Source organism: Aythya fuligula, chromosome 10 (assembly GCF_009819795.1).
Source record: "Aythya fuligula isolate bAytFul2 chromosome 10, bAytFul2.pri, whole genome shotgun sequence".
Taxonomy (NCBI): Eukaryota; Metazoa; Chordata; class Aves; order Anseriformes; family Anatidae; genus Aythya; species Aythya fuligula.
The window spans coordinates 17,579,990-17,599,691 of record NC_045568.1 but is presented as its reverse complement, the minus strand read 5'-3'; the positions used below and the strand labels follow the sequence as shown (position 1 = coordinate 17,599,691).

Sequence of the window (19,702 nt, the reverse complement as noted above, 5' to 3'; positions counted from 1 at the left end):
AGGCTCTTTTCCCCCTCTTTTTATAGGGAGTTGCATTGTTACGGAGAGAACAGTTATGCTAATGACAGACTACTTAGCTGATTTTACATTAATGTAATAAACAGTACCTGTCTTAATGTGTTGTGCAGTATCATGGCAAAATAACTAAGTCTAAAAGCGAGATTCCATTTTGCATAATGAAACGGAATTGCAGTTTCTGCATGAATAATTCTTTCAGCGGCAGTTTTGGGTTGTTATTTTGGAGGCTGAAATATTATGTCAGAAGTGTTTCAGTCTCAGGATGGATGCGGGTCCTGCGTTCAGCACTTCTTCTGTCGCTGGGCTCTGCTGCGGTTTGGGGCATTGTGCTTTTCCCTCTGCCAGGGTACCCGGGGTTTATCTTCTCCTGGGGCACAAGCAAAGCTGTTTTGCGTTGTTTCGATTGTGATTTTTTTTTTAATATTGCGAAAGTAGTGCACGTAATAGCTTTCTAATAAGACAGCTCAAGTGAATTGTTTGTTTTCGCCTAGCTGTATCTATTTTTCTGGCAGTCCAGCATTTTTAACTGTTCCTCAGCCACTTGCTCTGTGCTCGGCTGTGTTGTGCTCCGTTTAACTTTTATCACAAAATCTTTATCTGAAGAATTGCTGTTTGGAAATCCAAGGTGCCTGCTCCGAGGACTTACTGAAATCAAGTGTGAACATACATCACAGGAGAAAAGGATTTTCTGGCAGAGTTATTCTTTATGAATTAAGGAAATCCTCCCCATCTTCCATGCATGCCTGCTAACAGTTAACAAGACCATCACCGTATCCAGCAATGAAGGCACGTTGTGTGAAAAAGGCATTCTTTCTCTTTTTTTTTCCCCCACTTCATACAAGATTAAACTACTTGAAATTATTTAGCTAGTATTTAATTATATTAATATCAGGGAAAATGGGGGAACTAGATGATTAAATAGGTCTAAATCATTTTCATCCCCGTGACCCTTGTCTGAGTGGTATGGAGGAGTGACAAATGCATCCCTGCTGTAACTCCCTTGTGAAGTTCGAGGTGAACTTGGCCCAAGTTGTGCAAGTTTGCCTCGGTCAGCCTCTCCAAAACACGGCGTGCTGGCAGAGCTCGGGACTGGGGAGAGGACGGGAAGGCTTTGGGGGAGCCGGAGAAATAGCAGGCAGGACCCCGGGAGACAGAGAAAGTGGCTGAAAACAATTGTGAGTATTAAAGACATTTTTTGCCGTTGCTGGTATTAGCATGTCAGCAGGTCTCTACTAGCACAGCTCCGAAAGCCAAATTGCAGCTGTATTTTTACCTCTGCTGCCAGGTTTGCATGCAGCTGGGTATCTACCACACCCTATTGTTATCAGTCAACAATACCAGAAGTGCTTCATTAATCATATCAATAACAACAATCATGTTTCATGTAGAAAATGGAAATAAACAACTTGAAAAAAAAAAAAAAAGATTGATTTCTGTTCTGCATGCTAAGTTAGCATTCTTTAAATATATCTGCCAGTAGTTTAATTTGAACTTCAACTCCCCGAAGGCAGTAAGACAGAATTATTTTAGTTCTTCATAAACTGCCTTCTGTGATTCATTGTTAACTCATAAAACACACTCGTTTTCATGTACTTAAACAGTTAAGCCATTTTCAAAGTTGGTTTGTAATTTTTTTTGGCAACACATTTCGCTTGACATCTGAGAGATAAAAATCTAAAATTAATTTATAGCCTTCAGTTTAGGTTTCATTTACTATCAGGCAAAATATCAGAAATAAATATATTTTATCTAATGTAAGGTAAAGTGTGGTGTACAGTATCTAAAATAAAGTTTAGTTTTGACTGAATACACTCAAAAAGGGACCCATAAATATTAGAGAGCTGTAGTTAAGAACTTACATGACTGTTTTAAATACTATTGATTTAAACCACTGGCTAGATTTTATGAATCAAAGTGTAATTTCCAAGCTTTGGCTATATTTCTCATCGCTAAAGCACTCTCTCTTGTGTGCCTTTAGCAGCTTTCCAGACATTCAACACGGGATTAAATGATAGTAGTTACAATGATCAATAGGTTAAGACCGGTACAATCACTCTTACCGCTAATGACCTCGGTAGTAATGGGTAATAAAGTGTGGGCTATAATAGCCTATTGCTGGTGCTGCATGCCCTTTGCTTCCCAGTATTACTAGGGACTAGCTACATGAAAAAGTTGGACGGTGGGAGTTAAGAGAGTGGATATATAGGCCGTAATTCTGAACCGTTTCAAGCCCTCCACCAGGATGTGTGCCCGCGCTGCGCTGGGGCTCGGGTGCCGTTTTCAACGGGGCGCTTTGTGGTGTGGTGGAGTTCCTCTGCAGAAAGCTTTTGGAAGTCCCTTCCCCAGTGGGTAACCGTGGCGTTCACCATGCCTAGAATCAAAGGCAGGGCCTTCCTTCTTCGGGGTTGCAGGTGGGGTGTGAAAATGCGGTAAAATGGGGTTGGATGGAGCCACCCAAACCTGCCCGCCTGGGTGGGCTGTGTTTGGCCGTGTGTTTGGGCCCTCGCTGGTTAAGAGCTGTTGGAGCAGCGGCTGTGCAGCTCGGAGAGGCTTCACCGGAAGGTACATGGCCGGTTTTCAAAGGTAGGGCCAAATCCTCAGATTTATCCAGAGATAAACGTGCAAAAAAGCCGTGGAAGTGAATGGGAGTTGTCTCCGCATAGCTGCCGGCAGAATGCGGCCCTCCGTATTAATCACCGATGTGTAGGGTTTACAGCACCCCACCCTATTCCTGTCTGTATCCCTGCTTGTCGTCATAAATCTGACTGAAGAGTATTTGTGTTGTATATCTTCCAAGAATGGCACAGAAAACATACTTAAACATGCTTCCTCTTCTGTTTGCTCAGTCCAACTTCAATGGAAGGTAGTACAAACCCCAGGGTAAAGTAAACTTCTCAGGGGATGGGGATAATGAAGGTGAGTCATGCTTCGGGTGAAGATAGTGACTGCAGCATTTAATTAAATAATTGTCTACTCCCGGGAAAGTTTTTAAAAGACTGAGGATTGAGATATTCAGAAGGACTGGGACTGCCCATCCTCATGACTCAGTGTCCTCGTCCTGTGGGGCGAGGCGGTGGCACCGCGCGGTGGCTTTGTAGGGACCGGAGTTTGTCCCATCCTCAAATCTCCATTTCCTGGCCTTCGCACCTGCCCCAGCAAGGACCGTGGGAGATCTGTGGCTGGGATTTGGGGGATTGGTGCTGGACCGCGCCGTGTTGGTGTGACAGGGCTGTTGGTTTGGGAGATCAGTCTCAAGCACATGTTTTCTGGGCAGCGCCGGGCCCTGGCGCACGCCATGTACACAACAACACCGGGCGATGCGCCGTGTACATCAGCCTGACCTTCAGGAACCATTTTTAGTTCATCAAAATTAGTGATGCTGAGAAATCAGGACATCAGTGCATAATGACTGTGAAATTAGGAATGAGAGCTTGCTATGCAAATGACAGGACAAATCATGTGAAAAAGTCAAGATAAACTGCATATTAAGACATTATGTTACATAAAATTAATACTGCATTTCTCTCTTGCTTACTACTACACTGGAAGGGTTTTTTTAAACTCTTTTATCTTCTGATCAGCTATTGTCTGCTGATTTTTTAAAAAGTGGTGCACAGAAAAAGTGCTAAACATATTATTACCTTTTATTGTAATACATGAGATGACAGGAGATCCTTTTTAGCAAAGTATATCCTTTACTGCTTTTAGTTTTGTGCTGTCACCTATTTGATTTGAAACTATAGAAAAGTAAGGTGCTTAAATATTACTGTTAAAACTCATATGGGTTTTGTCTTTTCTTCTATTGTTTTTTTTCTCTTCCTTTTCTTTTCCTTTTTTGGGGTGGAGGATAGAGGGGTGGGTTTCTAGGGAAATAGTCTTCTTGCATTACTAGGACTGACAAAATGGTTCTCATGTAGTCTGCAAATTAAACACAAGTGCAGTGATTATTTTGAATAGCTAAATTACATTCTAGAAAGCTTGCAGAATTCATAGCATTGTCATTAGGTATCCGCTTGAATACAATTTGTGTAACCTTGGCCAAGACAGCCTGTCATTTTAATGTCAGTGTTTTATCTGAACAAGACATCATCCTTTCAGATACAGTGTACAGGTTCCTTGCAAAGATGCCCGTGCAGAAACGTGTTAACAGTTGCAAATATGAAATGCTATCAAGTTCATCACTGTAGCTGTTTGTCACTGAAATGTCACGGAAAGCGGCTTTTAATGGTATCTCACATAATATGAAAGAATTGAAGACATCTGTATGCTGGGTGAATATGGAATGGTAAAGACATCGTAGCAGGGCCTCTCTGTTAAAATTGCATAGGAGTGCGGTGCTGTTATCCACGTCACTGAGCCTTCCTTCAATTTTCTTAAAAACCTGTCCTAACAGGGTCTGGATCCCACCAGCACGGGATACTGGGCTCTTGAATTTCTGCGTGGCAGGGAGGGGCTTTTGGGGAGGGAAAGGACTGAGCAGGCAGCTCCTTGTAAAAACAAACAAATCTGAGCAGGTTTCGCCATTCTGCTGTCTTTCAAGAATTCCCAATGCAGAAAAGCTCTGCACAGAGGGACCTGAGTCGCCGGGGAAGCGCGGCCGGTCCCTCTGTGCTCGGGGTGGGCTCGTGCCTCCCCGCGCCTGCCCGTCTCCCCAGGAGATGCTCCCTGACCCCCGCTCTGTCTCCTCCGCAGGTTCCCGTGTCGGTGGCTATGATGACACCTCAAGTGATCACTCCCCAGCAAATGCAGCAGATCCTCCAGCAACAAGTGCTAACTCCCCAGCAACTCCAAGTCCTGCTCCAACAGCAGCAGGCACTCATGCTTCAACAGGTAATTGTCACCTTCACAGCCGCTCGTGGGGCCCTGGCAGGCACTGGAGGGCTTCGCTCCCGATGTCTTCCTGGGAAAGCAGCTGCCTGCCTCTCGGGGTCTGCACCTTGGAGCAGCCACGCTCTGAAATGAACTGACTGCTCTTTTGTTTTTTTGGTCTAGAAATAACTCCTGGAAACAAATCCAGCGAGCAGTGCAAGGAGTATTTCCAGGATTGGATAAATAATGCAGCTGCATGTTTAAGTGTCAGGATTTCGGCACGTGTCCCTGTTGCTTTTGCCTGCATCCCCCAGAAAGTACAGTGTGCCCTGGTTAATTGCAATAAACGCAGTGGTAGGGTGACACTTCCCACTTCAGACCTTGCTATGTCTGCTTGGGACCATAAAGAGCTGGTGAAACAGTGGCAGTGAAAGCGAAGAGGTTCGCAAGCCTTAATCCATCTGATTTCAGCCAGCGTATGCTGCGTGGTGCATCGGTGTCTCTCCGTGCCCCGTTTCGACGCATGGTCCTTTTTCAGCTGAGAGTTGGCTGTGACACAACCCAGGGCTGGGTTACCGTAGGGTATGGCTCAGCGTGGGCTTGCGAGCATCGGGCCAGCACGGGCACCCACCAAAACCCCACGTTGTGTGCCCCCTCCTCGCTGCCACGCTGCCTCCCCTCGGCTCCAGAGCACAGCCTGCACGGCGAGCGGCTGGCAGCGGGGAGGAGGAGAGTATTTCTTAGGATGTCTGTGCATGTATTGAACAACACTTAATACAGTCAAACCCTATCATTTAGAAAGCATGTGTGTTTCACAACAGAGATTCGCCAGGCTCTCTCAGCAAGGGCATTTTGGCTTTGTTGTTACAATCAAAGGTCATTCCTTGCCTTATTTTAATTAGTTTGTGTAGAAAATGGTATGTTTTTCATCAGTTCATTTTGGAGATTACTTTTCAAACGATAATGCCAAGAATAGTCAGTGTGCACTGAATTTATTGTCGAGTTTCAAACTAAAGGTCAGACCATTACAGATAAAAGGATGCTATTTTTCAAATCACAGTTTGTGTATTACACCAAAAGGGACACTGAATTGGCTCTCCACTTTGTTACTTACCATCTTTCCTTTTCTTTGTAGCAGCAGCTTCAAGAGTTTTATAAGAAACAACAGGAACAGTTGCAGCTTCAACTTTTACAGCAACAACATGCTGGAAAACAGCCTAAAGAGGTACAGACAATACCCATTTTACTTTCAAACCACAGATCCCAGAGGACTGTCTAGTGGCTATTAAACTGTCATTCATCTTATAAATGATTGCACAACTGAACTGACTCTATCAGGTCTCAGCTTTCAGATTTAGAGTTATTGTCCTGTTTTCGCCTGTATTTTCCTGCGCTTTCCATTTGCTTGCTGCCACATATTTTATAGCCGGGGACCATGCCTTGATGTTCGGTATGAGTACTGGAGCAAGCATCTAGACGTGTATCTTGGGAGAGTGCTTTTGGAAGTTAGTTATGTTGCAGAGGGGAGGGGGCAAGGAAGCAGGCCCAGATATGTGGCTGTCCTCTCTGAACAGGGCAAAATTCCATGAGATTTTGAGTTCGCACTTGCAGTTTCCAACCAGAGAGGTTGGAATGTTCCTTGCTCAGCAGAAGGGGCCGCGCTCGAGCAGTGTTAGTTATGAGTAGTGAGGGAGGGCTGAGATGCAGAGGTAGCACGGGAGTGGCACCCCATCACAGCGTGTTGTGCCCAGGTGCTGCAGCACACCGCAGTGCACGGTGTCCCGAGACCTCACCCCAATGCCACCATGGTCCATGGCAGGAGCAGGATCACCAAGGTGGCGTCTGTCTCTACTTAAAATACATTTATCCTTTCTAAGTATTTGCCACGTTCTCACTTTGTTGATTTTGATGTGCTGAAATTAAAATTTTCTGCGGTAACATTTATTTTCACGGCACCAAGTTCACCCCTGTAGTCCCAAGGAGTTGGAGACTCCGGTCTGACATCGGCACTGGCTCGGATAGATCCTAGAAAGCTGCCTCTTGGCACGAGGCACTGTGCCACGTCCTGTGGTGGTGGCAGTGGTTGGGCATCACGTTGCCACTGGCGATGCTCGAAGCTCACACCGGTTTCTCACCCCTGAAATTTCGGCAAATTGTGCCACCTGTGCCAAGTTTCAACCCCGAGTGAATTTTTCCAGCTGAGTTATAAACCCCTGAAAATCGGGGGTTTATAATGGAAACGCTGACACAACCTTAACCATAGCACGCTTACGGGCGCCTCTATAATAAAAAGGGAACAGATTAAAAAGTGTCTAAAATGTAAATCTAAAGGACTAACAGTAATTAAAATGGAAATGGCACAGGGAGGGAAGGCATGTAATTGTGAGATATCACTGTGCAGAATGCTCTCAGCTTTGTTTTGCTGGCTGTTTTTCTAATTCAGTAGGGCTTACTCATCAGTGGCAGTTCAATGCGCGTTAATGACTCTGGGATGCAGGCATCACTCTGGACAAAGAAATGATTATTGTGCGGTCAAAAGAAGTTCAAAGACAAGAAGGGAATTTCAGTTTTTTCCTTAGAGATCCACATTCAAGAGCATATAAATTAAGCCAAATGTTAAAAACCACAGTCTGAAAGCTGACTTCAAAGTCACAACTCTCTAATTAATGAACTGCGAGCTTCAGTTTGGACAAGTCGTGGTTTGATGCGCCCATAAATCAACATGACAGGTCTGTTTCACAGTCTCAGACAGCGCTTGTCATTGAGTCACATCAGATGTAAACACAGCAGAAAAAAGAGGGGATATGAAGGAGGTGCAATTGATCAACAGAAATGGTAAAAACCCACTTTTGAAACGCATTATGCATGATCACAGGAAATGGCGATAGCCTCAAGAGGCTTTCTCCTTCTGCTGTTGCTTTTTTGAATCAGATTTCTAACAGCCTTCAAAAGGGAGAATAAGAATTATGGAGCTTCTCCCCTGTGGCTGGCAGGCAATAACCCCCTGTTGTTATTTTGTGCTTCTTTCTTTTCAAAGGCGTCAAAATTTAGTTTTTTAAAGATCTTTAACTCTATATTTGAAGACAAACAATAAAGGGCTGCCACTGTCATTCTTATCAGTTACCAGGGATTGTATTTTTTCTTTCTGTTGCCACTTCTTATTAACCTCTTATTTGGTCTATTAGACATAGTTTTGAATGCAAGCCTGCATGCTGGGAGAACATGAAAGTTCAGATGAGCTCAGAGGGCAGATAAAGAAATTTGAAGGGGAAAGTTACACAGCAGAATGAACGATAAAAGTTAACTCTTCTAAATTGCTGTTGTCAGACAGGAGAGCATCTCAGACACAAAGATGAGGGCTCGGAGCTTGAAGAAAAAATACTTTGTGTTAAAAAAGACGAGAAGGGAAGTTAGACAATGTGATGGCATTTCAATATCTAACACACTGATTTACTGTGGTCACACTTCTGATATTACACTGTCGAAAGTAACAATAAGAAAAGACTCCTTCCTGTTTTAAGAAGAGCATTTTAACATGATAGCGGCGGAGAGAACAAGGGGCCCAAGACTCCAGCTTTCCCTAGGCTTTTTTTTTGCCGAGGGTTTCAGCAGAGGCCTGTTCCCACAGCACTCTCACTCCGTCCCATCCCGCAGGTTGGCTCAGCCCCGTTTCCCTGCGCCGAGGAGCTTATCCTGGCTAGATTAGCATGCGAGCGGTGGGTCTTTCTTCCTCCCCCTCCTTGTACTCCACAGCAGCGGCAGGTCCCAGGCTGAGCCGTGCTGCGGAGGGGACCACTGGCGGCGATGCTGCCATGGGGTGAGTTTGTACCCCACAGCTGGAGCGAGCACCTGAATGTAGGACTTCCCCGGAGCCCTCTGCGAGTGGCTCGTGCCACCGCACCGTCCTAAAAGAAGGAAAATGCCGCCGATTCCCCTGGGCCAAAGGGGTCCAACCCCTAAGCAGGCTGCCAGCGGTCTCCTTGTAGGCTATACTCGGGCAGCAGAGGGTGAGTTTGTGGGGTGAGCTCGGCTCCAGCCCCCCGCAGCCCCCACCGGGGGGGCTTGGGGCCGCGGGATGCTGCGGCCGTTTGTCCTCCAGCGCTTGGGGCAGCTTGTGTTAGGCAGCAGGGAGGGACCTACGAAAGGAAAACAGACCTTTGACAGGAGCTGTAGGGAGGGGATCAAAAATGCGAGTTTTATCAGGATATTTCAGCGTTTTAACACTGACTACTGACCTGACAACAGGACTGCACCGAGACCTTTTTTGTATGCATTCAATTGTGAGAAGTAAACAAACTGCCTTGTATCCTGTGTTTGGTAACTGGGTGGGGAGCGCAGTTTGGCAACGTGCGTTGCTTTTAAATTCTTTCTTGGACAATGGGCCTTGTATACTTTTATATCCTGGCTTTTCAAAGTAGAGCGTGTTCGAGAGCTTTTCTTGGGATAGCCGGGAAGACAACCACACGGGCATCAGGCGATTTGTGTGAAGTTGTCGGGGTTTGGGGGTGGGTTTTTTTCAATGCTAACTTCGTACTCAGATGGCAAATAGGTAAAGCACAGATTACTGCACCTAATTTATTTATTTATTACAAAATACCCCTTATTATATAGAGACACACTAAATATACATTAAATATATGTCTATTTGGAGCGGGAACATCTGTGGAGGCAAGGATTGCTCCTAATGGATCTGTCGCTGCAGCTTGCATTCATCTGGTGCTGTTGGCAATAGTTGCAACAACTGGATCTGTCTGAGCAAGCTGTGGCACAGAGATGAAAACTCTCCAAGTTCCAGTATGGCTAAACACTCACTTGTTTAACTGTTCCCGAAGTTACAGATCTTCCTGGGAAATAAGAAAAATGAACTTGCCTGTCGGTACAGTTGTAGGTATGCAGTTGCTTGTAGTATTAAGATTGATGGGGCATGGCAACACAAAAACAACTATTTAAGGATTTTAATTGAAGTAATTGCCATTGTCCTTAACTTTCCCCAAATACTAGGTGTTTTTTTTTTTTCTTCCCATTTTTTTTTTTTTTTTTCTTTTCCTTTAAACCCCCCTGTGACTGTGTCACATTCAGCGCGGCGGGGCTGGAGGGCTCCAGCGCCCTGGCAGAAGGTGGGGCCCCGGCCCCTGGCTGGTGGCCGTCAGCCCTGCTCCTGTGACCCGGGTGGATTTTTCCTGCTTGACACCAGCAGGGAACGGGGCCAGCGATCCTCCGCACCGATACCAGGGAGGGGCCACCGACCGCTGGCGGTCTGGCCGGGCTTTATTTGCAAAAGTGTGTAGTTTTGCAAGAGTTAATTTTTTTTTTCCATAATTGTTAGCCATAATGTGTATAAGACCTCCACCTTGATATGATTCCTAGCAGATTAGGGATATTAGATAATTTCCTTCTATTTATTGTACTACTGCACTGTATTATCTTTCTATCACTCAGATAATTACTAAGGAAATCTACATTAATTTTTTTTGGCTAGCACAAGGAACTGCTAAACACTGGCATGATGTATTGATGTTTTACACAACAAAAGTTTTCCTCCTGTCATTGTACAATAAATAAAAAGATATTTATCAAAACGCAAAGCCTTTCATGGATTTTAAAGAACAAAGCAAATAAAACACAAGATGAGCATGGAAGCAAAACCTAGAGGCTTCCTTAACTGAACAAAATTAAGGACTCAGAAGCCTGGAGTACTGTACATATTAAACACTCACATTCAAGTAAGATGTTGTTTGCTAAATTATGAATGTGTGTAATTAAAATCTAGTGGCTGTTTCTATGAAAGATTTACAATGTTATTTCATCGTTTGTCATGGCTAATTAACAATATTAGATGAAGTTTTTCTTCTTCAAAGGTCTGATTTTTTCTCATTTATTTATGTCAGAAGTGATAAACAGAGTAGTTAAAAGCTTCTCCGGGTACAGTAGTGAGAAAAGCAACATGTTCTTTTACACCTCGGAGGTTCAGGGTTCACGTCCCTGCAGAGTAAAGCAACTCCGTCTTCTTTAGAGTGAGAATAATTAAAATTTTCAAAGTGCACAAGTAGCAGCCTTAAATACAGCAAAGAATAATTCTGCACGTAACAAAGTATTGTTGCTTGATGGATGGATAAGAGAGAGTAAGTGTAAAATACCATAAATCAAGCCGGTTGTACTGCCTTAATTGTCGAGACAACCCGTGCATGAGCAAACAGAGCAGAGTACAGGGCTGTTTTTCATGACGTCCAAGCGCGGTGTGGTTACGTGGGGCAACTCACATTCGGCGTGTTCTTTGCTTCGAAGAACTGCCCCGGGCTTCCACAGCTGCCAGCAGCGTTTGCTCCATCCACCACTGAAGGGCAGCTGCTTCTGGGGTAAAACACAGCCACGTGCACCAAATTCTGCATGCGTTTTTCATTGGGATTGCAGGAGGAATTGAGGTGGGATTAAAGTATTCACCAGAGGTGGAAATTTCCTGCAGCCTTGTTGGTAGCTCCAGCACCTACATGAGCCTTGGGGTCCTTGGTACTGGGTGGTGGGCTCGCTGTCCTTCCTTGCTACCAAATGACTGTGATCAGGAGTTGCAGTCTGTTGAGCCTGCAAGTCCTCTGTTAATATTTTTTGCTCTGTATTGACAAATGTGCATTTTTTTTTCTTTTCCAGCCCCAGCAACAGCAGGTGGCTACACAGCAGTTGGCCTTTCAGCAGCAACTCTTACAGATGCAGCAGTTGCAGCAGCAGCACCTCCTGACTTTGCAGCGTCAAGGGCTGCTAACGATCCAGCCTGGCCAGCCTACTCTGCCTTTGCAGCCCCTTGCACAAGGTAGGTGAGGGCTTGGGGGGCTGCTGAGCAGGCAGACAGCACCTGCACACCGAATTGTCACTCAGTGAGACACAGAGATCTCATAGGCTTGCAAAATAACGAGCAAAGAAACATTCTGACAGACAAGGTGGGCAGTAGAAAGGTATTTTTGAGAAGGGCAGCACTGAAACCATGGGCTGCTCTCGCTAGCAGGGGGCAGGTGGTTTGGAGTTTGGATTCAATTTGTACAGCTGTATCCAGCCTGGCGGACTCGAAGCTGCTGGTTGTACTAATCTGTACTTGAAATCCTCCGCAGGAGGCTTCCTAATAAAATTTTGGTGCTGGGTTCATGGCTTAGGATAGCGTGAGAGCAGCTTTTTCTTCTTCTTATTTTTTTTCATGTGCTATTTTGGCCCTTTCTGGCTCTACCACTGGCGGGGAGCTGGGCACAGAGGAGCACTGATCGCACGCTGCCGAGCTGTAGAAATGCGATTGCCCTTTTCTGCAGCTGAAAGGGAAAGGTGGCAGTGTCTCCTCTCCATGCCTGTTTATATGTCCTTCATTTCACTGCCTCTGGACGTCAGAGCTTCATTCTTCCCTCCACGCTGAGGCAAATTGGGATTAACTCCATTTAATTTTAATGGTGTTATACTGGTGTTATTGACAATTAGATCCTCCTACATCTTTATTCGGTCCCGCACTCTGCAGGAAGTTACTGATTTGCTGAAATCCCTACTTTATTTTTTCTAAAGATACTGATACGTTGAAAGCGATAGCTACTTAAATCACAATACTTTTGGCAGTAATCACAACCTGGGCAGTTTTGTTCTTTCTTTTCCTTCTTGGCTTAATACATATAGTTTTTTTCAACTGGGTTTCAGTACAACCTCTAGGACATTTTAACAGACTTGTCTGAGCTCTTGTCTGTTGTGATGAAAGCAGGTGGTTCAAAGTTGGCATGGCTCAGGGAGGACCAGGTCTTTCAACTAAGATGCTGGTGTTTCTGAATAGTCGAGCCTTTTCCTTCCCTTTGCCCCCTAATAAATTTAAACACCCACCTCAACAACTGGAGTCAGCTCAGCTTGAAATGATTTGGGCTCTTCAAAGCAGCCTTGGGGCTGCTACTGGTTGCTAAACCATATAATGAATTTACATTCAGCTCTGTTCGGTTAAATGGGGTGGTGGGAGAAATTGCTTCTGCCCTTCACCTTCCCTTTTTCTGTGTGTGTAGCTGCAAAAGGGAAGCGAGGTGCCTGGTGAGCGTTAACTGGTGTGGACAGAGGGAGATGAAGCCGGGGAGTGGAATCTGCTCTGCCACGTGGCTGCATGGTTTGCTCAGGCTTGTTTTTCATTTTTGCAAGACCCTCAAAGGTGTTTGAGCACCAAGCCCCCTTCTGGGGAACCCATGCTTCCCTCTGCAGGACTGGGTTTGGCTTTCCTGCATCCCAGAACCAGCTTGCTGATGTTAGACTTGTCCTGCTGCAGGAAGGCGAGTGGCAGGGAGCTGCAGGATCAGGCCCGGGGGTGGCTCGTGGGTCAGCATCAGCGTGCTGAGGGCTGGGGAGAAGGCACGAGATGAGCTTGGGAAAAAGGACATGTAGACCGGGGCCATTTGTACTTGCAGAATGGTGTAACGCGCCTTAATTACGCCTCGGATTTATTGTTGGAAACATCACAAGCCATTCCCACGTGCCCACTGGACTCAAGCTTCAACCTTTCTAATTTTTCCCACAGCTCCTATACTATTAAGTTTGCTCAGTGAGGTTCATTGTACAGTACATCAGTTAAGCTGTCCAAAGGAGGGCAATTGGGCAGTGACAAGACACGCTCATGTGTAATGTGAAAGAAATGAATGTGGTGATGCATGAAGTGTAATCTGTGCAGTAACACATCGGAGACACCAGTAGGTAATTCAGCAGTCGTGGCATTGATTGATACGGCTAGCGGCGCGGTGCCACTATTAGTCCTCGCCACGTTGGGAAGAAGCCTATTTTAAAACCGAAGGGGTGCCAGAGAGAGCCCAAACACAAACAGGAGGGTCCCGAGGCTGCGCTGGGCAGGGAGATGAGCCTCGAGCAGCGGGGGGCCGGGGCCGGCTGGGGGCGGAGGGGAGCCCGAGAATTCAGGCAGGTTGCGATCCAGCGCGATTTTTTTTGATCAGAGAGACGATGGCTTAAAACTGATGTCATTACGAGGTTTAAATCAACTTTCTGCTTGCTTGAACATGGTCACCTGGGTATGGAGGTACAAGGACACAAAGAGGTTGAGCAACTCTGTTTGTCTTTGAGCCGGTGATACCTGGGGTTGGGAAATTGAGTTCCGTGAGCGGTAATCTGTCAACTGTCCCCACAACATACATTTTTTAAACCTGTGCCTACATTTTCTTTCATAATGAAGGGGACTAGTTGTCCTGAAAAATGCAACGAGGAGCCAGGGCTATAGTTTAAAATAATTGGTAATGGACACTTCTTATTTAAGAAAAAAAAAAAAAATTACATATATCATGCTCTTTTGTTTTCAGAACAGTTGGCAAGAGTGAGACAAATACTGTCAGTGTGCATATAAAAAGAAAAATCCAGCCCTCCAGTTAATGTAGCTATGAATTTGGTTAAGAGCATTTTGCTTTTTATTCTTAAGTATCTATAATAGCAATAAATGTTTCTAAGGAGAGAATGCTACTTCATAAGTGGGGTTTTGTTATGTTTTTAGAACTAATACATTGTTCAAAGCTGTATTTTAGTTTCAGTGCTTGCCTATTGTCTTACACAAAATAGCACATCCTTTAGTGTTATATTTGTGTAATCTGTGCTGGTTTGTATTTAGACACATCTATAATCTAGATTTTACATCTGTACATAGTAGCAATTTAAAAATAAACCACATTTCAGCAGCGTTCGGAGCTGTGAGAGCTAGATCTTTAGGAGCTGTAAAATGAAACTGCAAATCACACTTCAGATCACTAGTGAGTGAAAATAATAGGACGGAGACATGAAGGTGCCTGATTGCTCCCGTAGATCTGGCAGTTTCAGGTCTAAATCCCCTTATTTGTACGTACGAAGTTGCGGCACAAGCAGTAGTGAGCTCGGGTAATTGCAGTGCAGTTCTGGGAATCGGACTGAAAATTTACCTCTCGCTATTAAAATGAAACTGTTAAATGGTAAATTACATAATTTATTGCGAGTGTTCATGAATCTATTCGACTTACTTTTACCATTTGTTCTATTATTTTATTTAACCATTTTGCCAGATGAGTAATGAGCGTACCTTTCAGCTGCCCAATTTGACAGGCTAGTTAGGAATGCTCTTCAGAATTATTCTGAAAGAACGACATTTGGGGAAGGAGGAGGGAGGCTTTTTTTTTAATAATTTTATTTTTTAAAAATCAAATGATGTCAGTGATGCTTTCATTTTTGAACGATGGATTGTGTGCAGGCATGTATGACATCACAGCTAACTCTTCTCTAATGACATCCAGCCTGAAATCCTTATTTTCTCCATCATTTTTTCCCCCGAAATGGGTATTTTGTATTTCTCTTTCGCTATATGCTATGGTTCTCTTTTGTGCTAATAAGAGCTACCCTCGTATAGGAAGTTAGAACAACCCCCTTGACTTTTAGAGGATCTACGGAGAGATATGAATATATGTTATTCATATCACAATATATAATACTGAATGTGTCTATTTTAACAGCTGTATAACTCTGCAGGCTGCAGATGAAGTATCCAGAAGTGACCGGGAGGGGAAGGAAAGGGGAAAGGAGAAGCAGGGACGGAGAAAGGAGAGTGGGCACGGCCCCTTCACCAATTAAAAACTGATTTGTCCAGATAGGGGCTGGTAGGAGGGGGGAAGGCAGTTATTCTTTCCCTATTTGCTTATTCTCGAAAATAAAAATAGGTGTCGACTCATACGGTCTCCTATCAATATGTTATCATCAACAGACAAGTCTATTCACTATTGTTTCCATTGAGTAAACAGTGGTGTAAGGGTCAGCCGCGCTCGCAGGTAATTGTTAGTGCGCAGACAGCGCTGTCAAGCGTGTTAGCTAAAAATACATCCCACACTGTCACTTCACAAGGTGTTTGAAAATAATAGCCCAGATACAGCAAAACAGGACATAGGCTTGTGTACTGACCTTTTTCTTTGTTTAATTTGCTCAGAGGTTTAATTTCAGGGGACAAGTAATAATTGAATGTGTCTAATAACTAAATGCTCATTTGGGATAGAATCCATCAAAATGTAATTGGCATTTGGTTCTTATGAAAGGAAAGTGACGTGGCTTTAGAGGAATGGATGTGTCCTACGAATATCTGATCACTTAATGTATAAATTGAAGCCTCTTTTATAATATATATTAATTGCAGATATTTAAGGATTTGAGCATTTTTTAGTAGTGAACCGTTACCGGAGACCAACTGTTTTTGTTAATGCTACTCTCAGAAAGGCGGGGAAGGTTATTGGTCTGTCGTGCAATAATTTACTCCTCTTTGATATGCAAACGATCCACGGTGAATATAAAAAAATCCTATCAGACTCATTTCACAGTTCTTAACCACTTAGATTCTCTGGAGTCTATCGCCTCATTAGACCAGTGCTCTCCAAAGCTAGCATAATTAAAATCTTTAACAGTTTAGCAAAGTAAAGATGTTTGGCTGATCACGTTGAGATGATTATCTATCCATTGTATTCTAAATGACAAAAATAAATTAAATTTAGACCTTGGCATTTTTTATTATGTGTTTCAAATGAATATAATGCATACTGCCTTTTTTTTTTTTATTTCAATACCTTAGGTTTGGTGAGATACGTGGCTGTTTGAGCTGCTGCTGTATACTCAGAAAATGGCAGGTTTCCTTAGGATAGCTCCAGTGCCACGACACACTGAAACAATGAATAGTCATCCAAATGATCTCGAAGCACAGGGATGAGAAACCTCTTTAAAAACACACAGACGCTGCCTTTTATTTTTATTTTTTTCTGAATATTGAAGCGGTGCGTCTCTGCTGCTCATTTTTTCCCATGGCCTTGTGAAAGAGCACTGAAATAGCCTTCAATTCGAGAACTCGACTTGTTTGATCGTGTCACAAACATAGGCTTTATCCAAAACCATGATCTCACTGTGAACCCAAGCCATGCTGACGTGTGTGCCCCCTGCTCCAGACAAAAATACAGCCCACTGGAGTTTGCAAAGTTTTCACTCAGACTATTTATTGAGTGCTGCACGCATGTCCCAAGCCTGGTGTCCATTTTGGCACAATCAAAAAACAATTTTTTTTGATTTCTTGAAGCTTATTTTATGTTTTCATTTTACTTTTGAATGGCTCATTAGCATTGATCTAAGAAATGACAGTAATAATAGTGTTACTTGTATAGAAAGTTATACAGTTTTTCAGTAGACACATCCATCAATTAAGTGAGCAGTTCGAGAAACCAAAATTAATGAGAAAGATAGGTGTGTTAATGAAATAATCATAGTATAATCAATTTGACTGTTAAAATTTGAAAAGCATTTCAGGAAGACAATATGAATTCATAATTTATGTCTAAAAGTGATTAATAAAAACTGTATTTAATAACAAAGCTATTTGTCATCATTTAAAACTTAAGCACAAAATTAGTCATATTGTGGTTCGTGTTGTCATAATAATAAAGCTGAGTATTTTTTTTTTCCCCCAGACCTTCCTTCCTTTTAAAAACAGGTTAGGATGTATTTATTTTCCTTAAAACAACAAAAAATAAGCTGAAATGAAACTTCTCCAGCTGACTGCAGAGCAGCCCTTGGCCGCCCTTGCTGTGAGCTCGGGGGATTTCTGCCTGAGGAGGGCCCGGGCCCTCTGGTCTAAAAATTACAGAAAGCAATAATAATCCATGTGCTGTTGGGAGGGGGTTGTGTGGCGTGGATCTCCTTCCCCCAGACCCCACATTTAGCCCTGGAGAGATATCGCAGGTGCACACCAGAAAACGTCGCAGGAGGCATGCAGCGTTCGGGATTAGCCTTTAGTTATTTAAAAAAATATGAAATAAAATACATGCGTGTAAACACACACACACAAAACTAACACTAGGCTTTGTTTACTGACTCTTTGATTTAATTACTGTTTGAAGACGGCCGAATTAGCTGTTAATTGATTTAATTATCCAATTTGTTTGTTTCAGGCATGATTCCAACAGAACTGCAGCAGCTCTGGAAGGAAGTGACAAGCTCGCACACAGCCGAGGAGGCAGCCAGCAACAACCACAGCAGCCTCGACCTGTCCACCACCTGCGTCTCTTCGTCCGCGCCGTCTAAGACCTCCTTAATAATAAACCCACACGCCTCAACTAACGGACAGCTATCGGTCCACACTCCTAAACGGGAGAGGTAGGTGCTGCTGGAGTTGCCATCCAGCCTCGTGCCTAAAATGAGGGCAGAATTGTCGGGAACGGTGGCCAACAGGCTTGGCCTCGATTTTGTCCTCCCCATCTTGCTCTGTCTGATTTTGGCGTGGTTGAATGGAGTCTCCACTGGGCAGAATACGCTCCTTTTGTTCAGATCTTTGCGGCTTGTTAATTGGATCAATGTGGGCACAATGAGCTAATTAAAAGTGCATTGGATAAGCGCATGGAGGAAAGTGTGAAGAGCGTAAGCTGGTTTTCTTGAGAGTTTTGCATCACGGGTAGTGGTACTCCTGATGCGCTTTGGGTTTGCAGACCAGAGGTGAGAACAAAACCAGTTGGTCACTACAGGCTGTTTTAGCACACAGCCCCTTCTTTTTGCCAAATTTCAGCACCCCCTCACATCTGAGACTTTTGCCTCTTTTTCTATGTATTTACCTGCTTTTGCAAAGCAGGCTAGACTTGAGTTTGCTAGGTTCCTCTAAAACAAAGTGATTTTTTTTTAAGTGCTGATAAAATTAGCTAACTGGTGTTGTTTGGCTTTTAAAAGTGTGAGTTAATTTATACTTGCTAGTCTCGCATTGTTAGAAGAAATGGCTTAAATCAGGGGTTGTCTGTTGATGTGCTTCTCAGCACGGGCTCTGCTTTATTCGCAAGGATGCTTTATTGCAGGTTTGTTTCTTTACACCCCCAGATTTCACTGAGGCGTGTCTAACAACATAACTTTTGCTCACGGTGAGATAGACGGGCTGGGGCTGCGGGCAGCAGCGCTGCCAACGCTGCGGCAGAGGAGAGGGGTCTTGGGGAGCACGTGAGCATCCTCGGTGCACCGGGAGCATCGTGCTTCTTTGCATTCAGGAGAGCCCCTTCACCCATCTAGAAACGTTACGTCAGATGCTAGTGAAAGCTGGGTTTTATGGAAACTGATGGCTTTGTCTTTCCATCCTCCTTTCATTCATTAGAAAGAGGATAATGGAATTTTTAAGCCATAGAGTTTGTATTTCTAGTGGCCTGAAAGTAGATTGGTACAGAAGCTATATAAATGCCTCTTTTATCTTTCTAATATTAAGAAAATAGTGGTGTTGGGGATGGATAGGTTTAAAAGAACACCACGCCCTGTGTTTGAAAGAACTGCTGTGTGCATGAGGCAACATTTTCTATCCATGGCAAGGACGTGGCAGAACATTAGTGTACACGTTTATAATGTGTGCAAGTGTCAAGGACATGATTTTCATGAAGACTTAGATGGGATGCTAAAACAAACCGATGCTTATTAAACAATCAAGTTCCCTTTTTGCTACACATGGAGCTGAACAAGATGGGTTTATGACTTCCCAATAATTGTTGTATCTATGTTTTTCTTAGTTTATAAAACAAAAACTCATGCAATGAAATGGATGCTGCATAGACACACGTGCTGTCTGCTAATGGCAGTCTAGCCAAGGAGACAACGTGCCATTGCTGTGTAGGTTGAAAGGCAGAGGAAATAACACGAATCTAGGCTGAAGTCAGAATTTTCTCATGTGTTCTGTGAAGTGGGACTGTAAATCTGTGCGTCTGAGCGCTGAGTGCTGTTGTGTAATTGTGGCCTGGAGGTAATCGGGATCTACAAACAAGGAGATACATACATTTTTATTAGTAAAGTTCCAAATAAATTAATTAGGAAGGCATAAACATGCCACAGTATTGTTTGTGACTGAATGTGGTTGGAAGACTTA

General features: G+C 43.9%; 1 protein-coding gene across 2 annotated transcripts in view; it reads left to right on the top strand.

Annotated features, from left to right (window-relative positions):
• The window catches only part of FOXP1 (forkhead box P1), a 360,388-nt gene that overhangs the window by 283,776 nt on the left and 56,910 nt on the right, over positions 1-19,702 (top strand). For both annotated transcript variants that reach the window (XM_032194299.1, XM_032194301.1), the window contains 4 exons: positions 4,711-4,848; positions 5,963-6,052; positions 11,473-11,632; positions 17,766-17,970. In XM_032194299.1, coding sequence (XP_032050190.1) covers positions 4,711-4,848; positions 5,963-6,052; positions 11,473-11,632; positions 17,766-17,970 — 593 coding nt within the window. The remainder of the gene's footprint in view (positions 1-4,710; positions 4,849-5,962; positions 6,053-11,472; positions 11,633-17,765; positions 17,971-19,702) is intronic.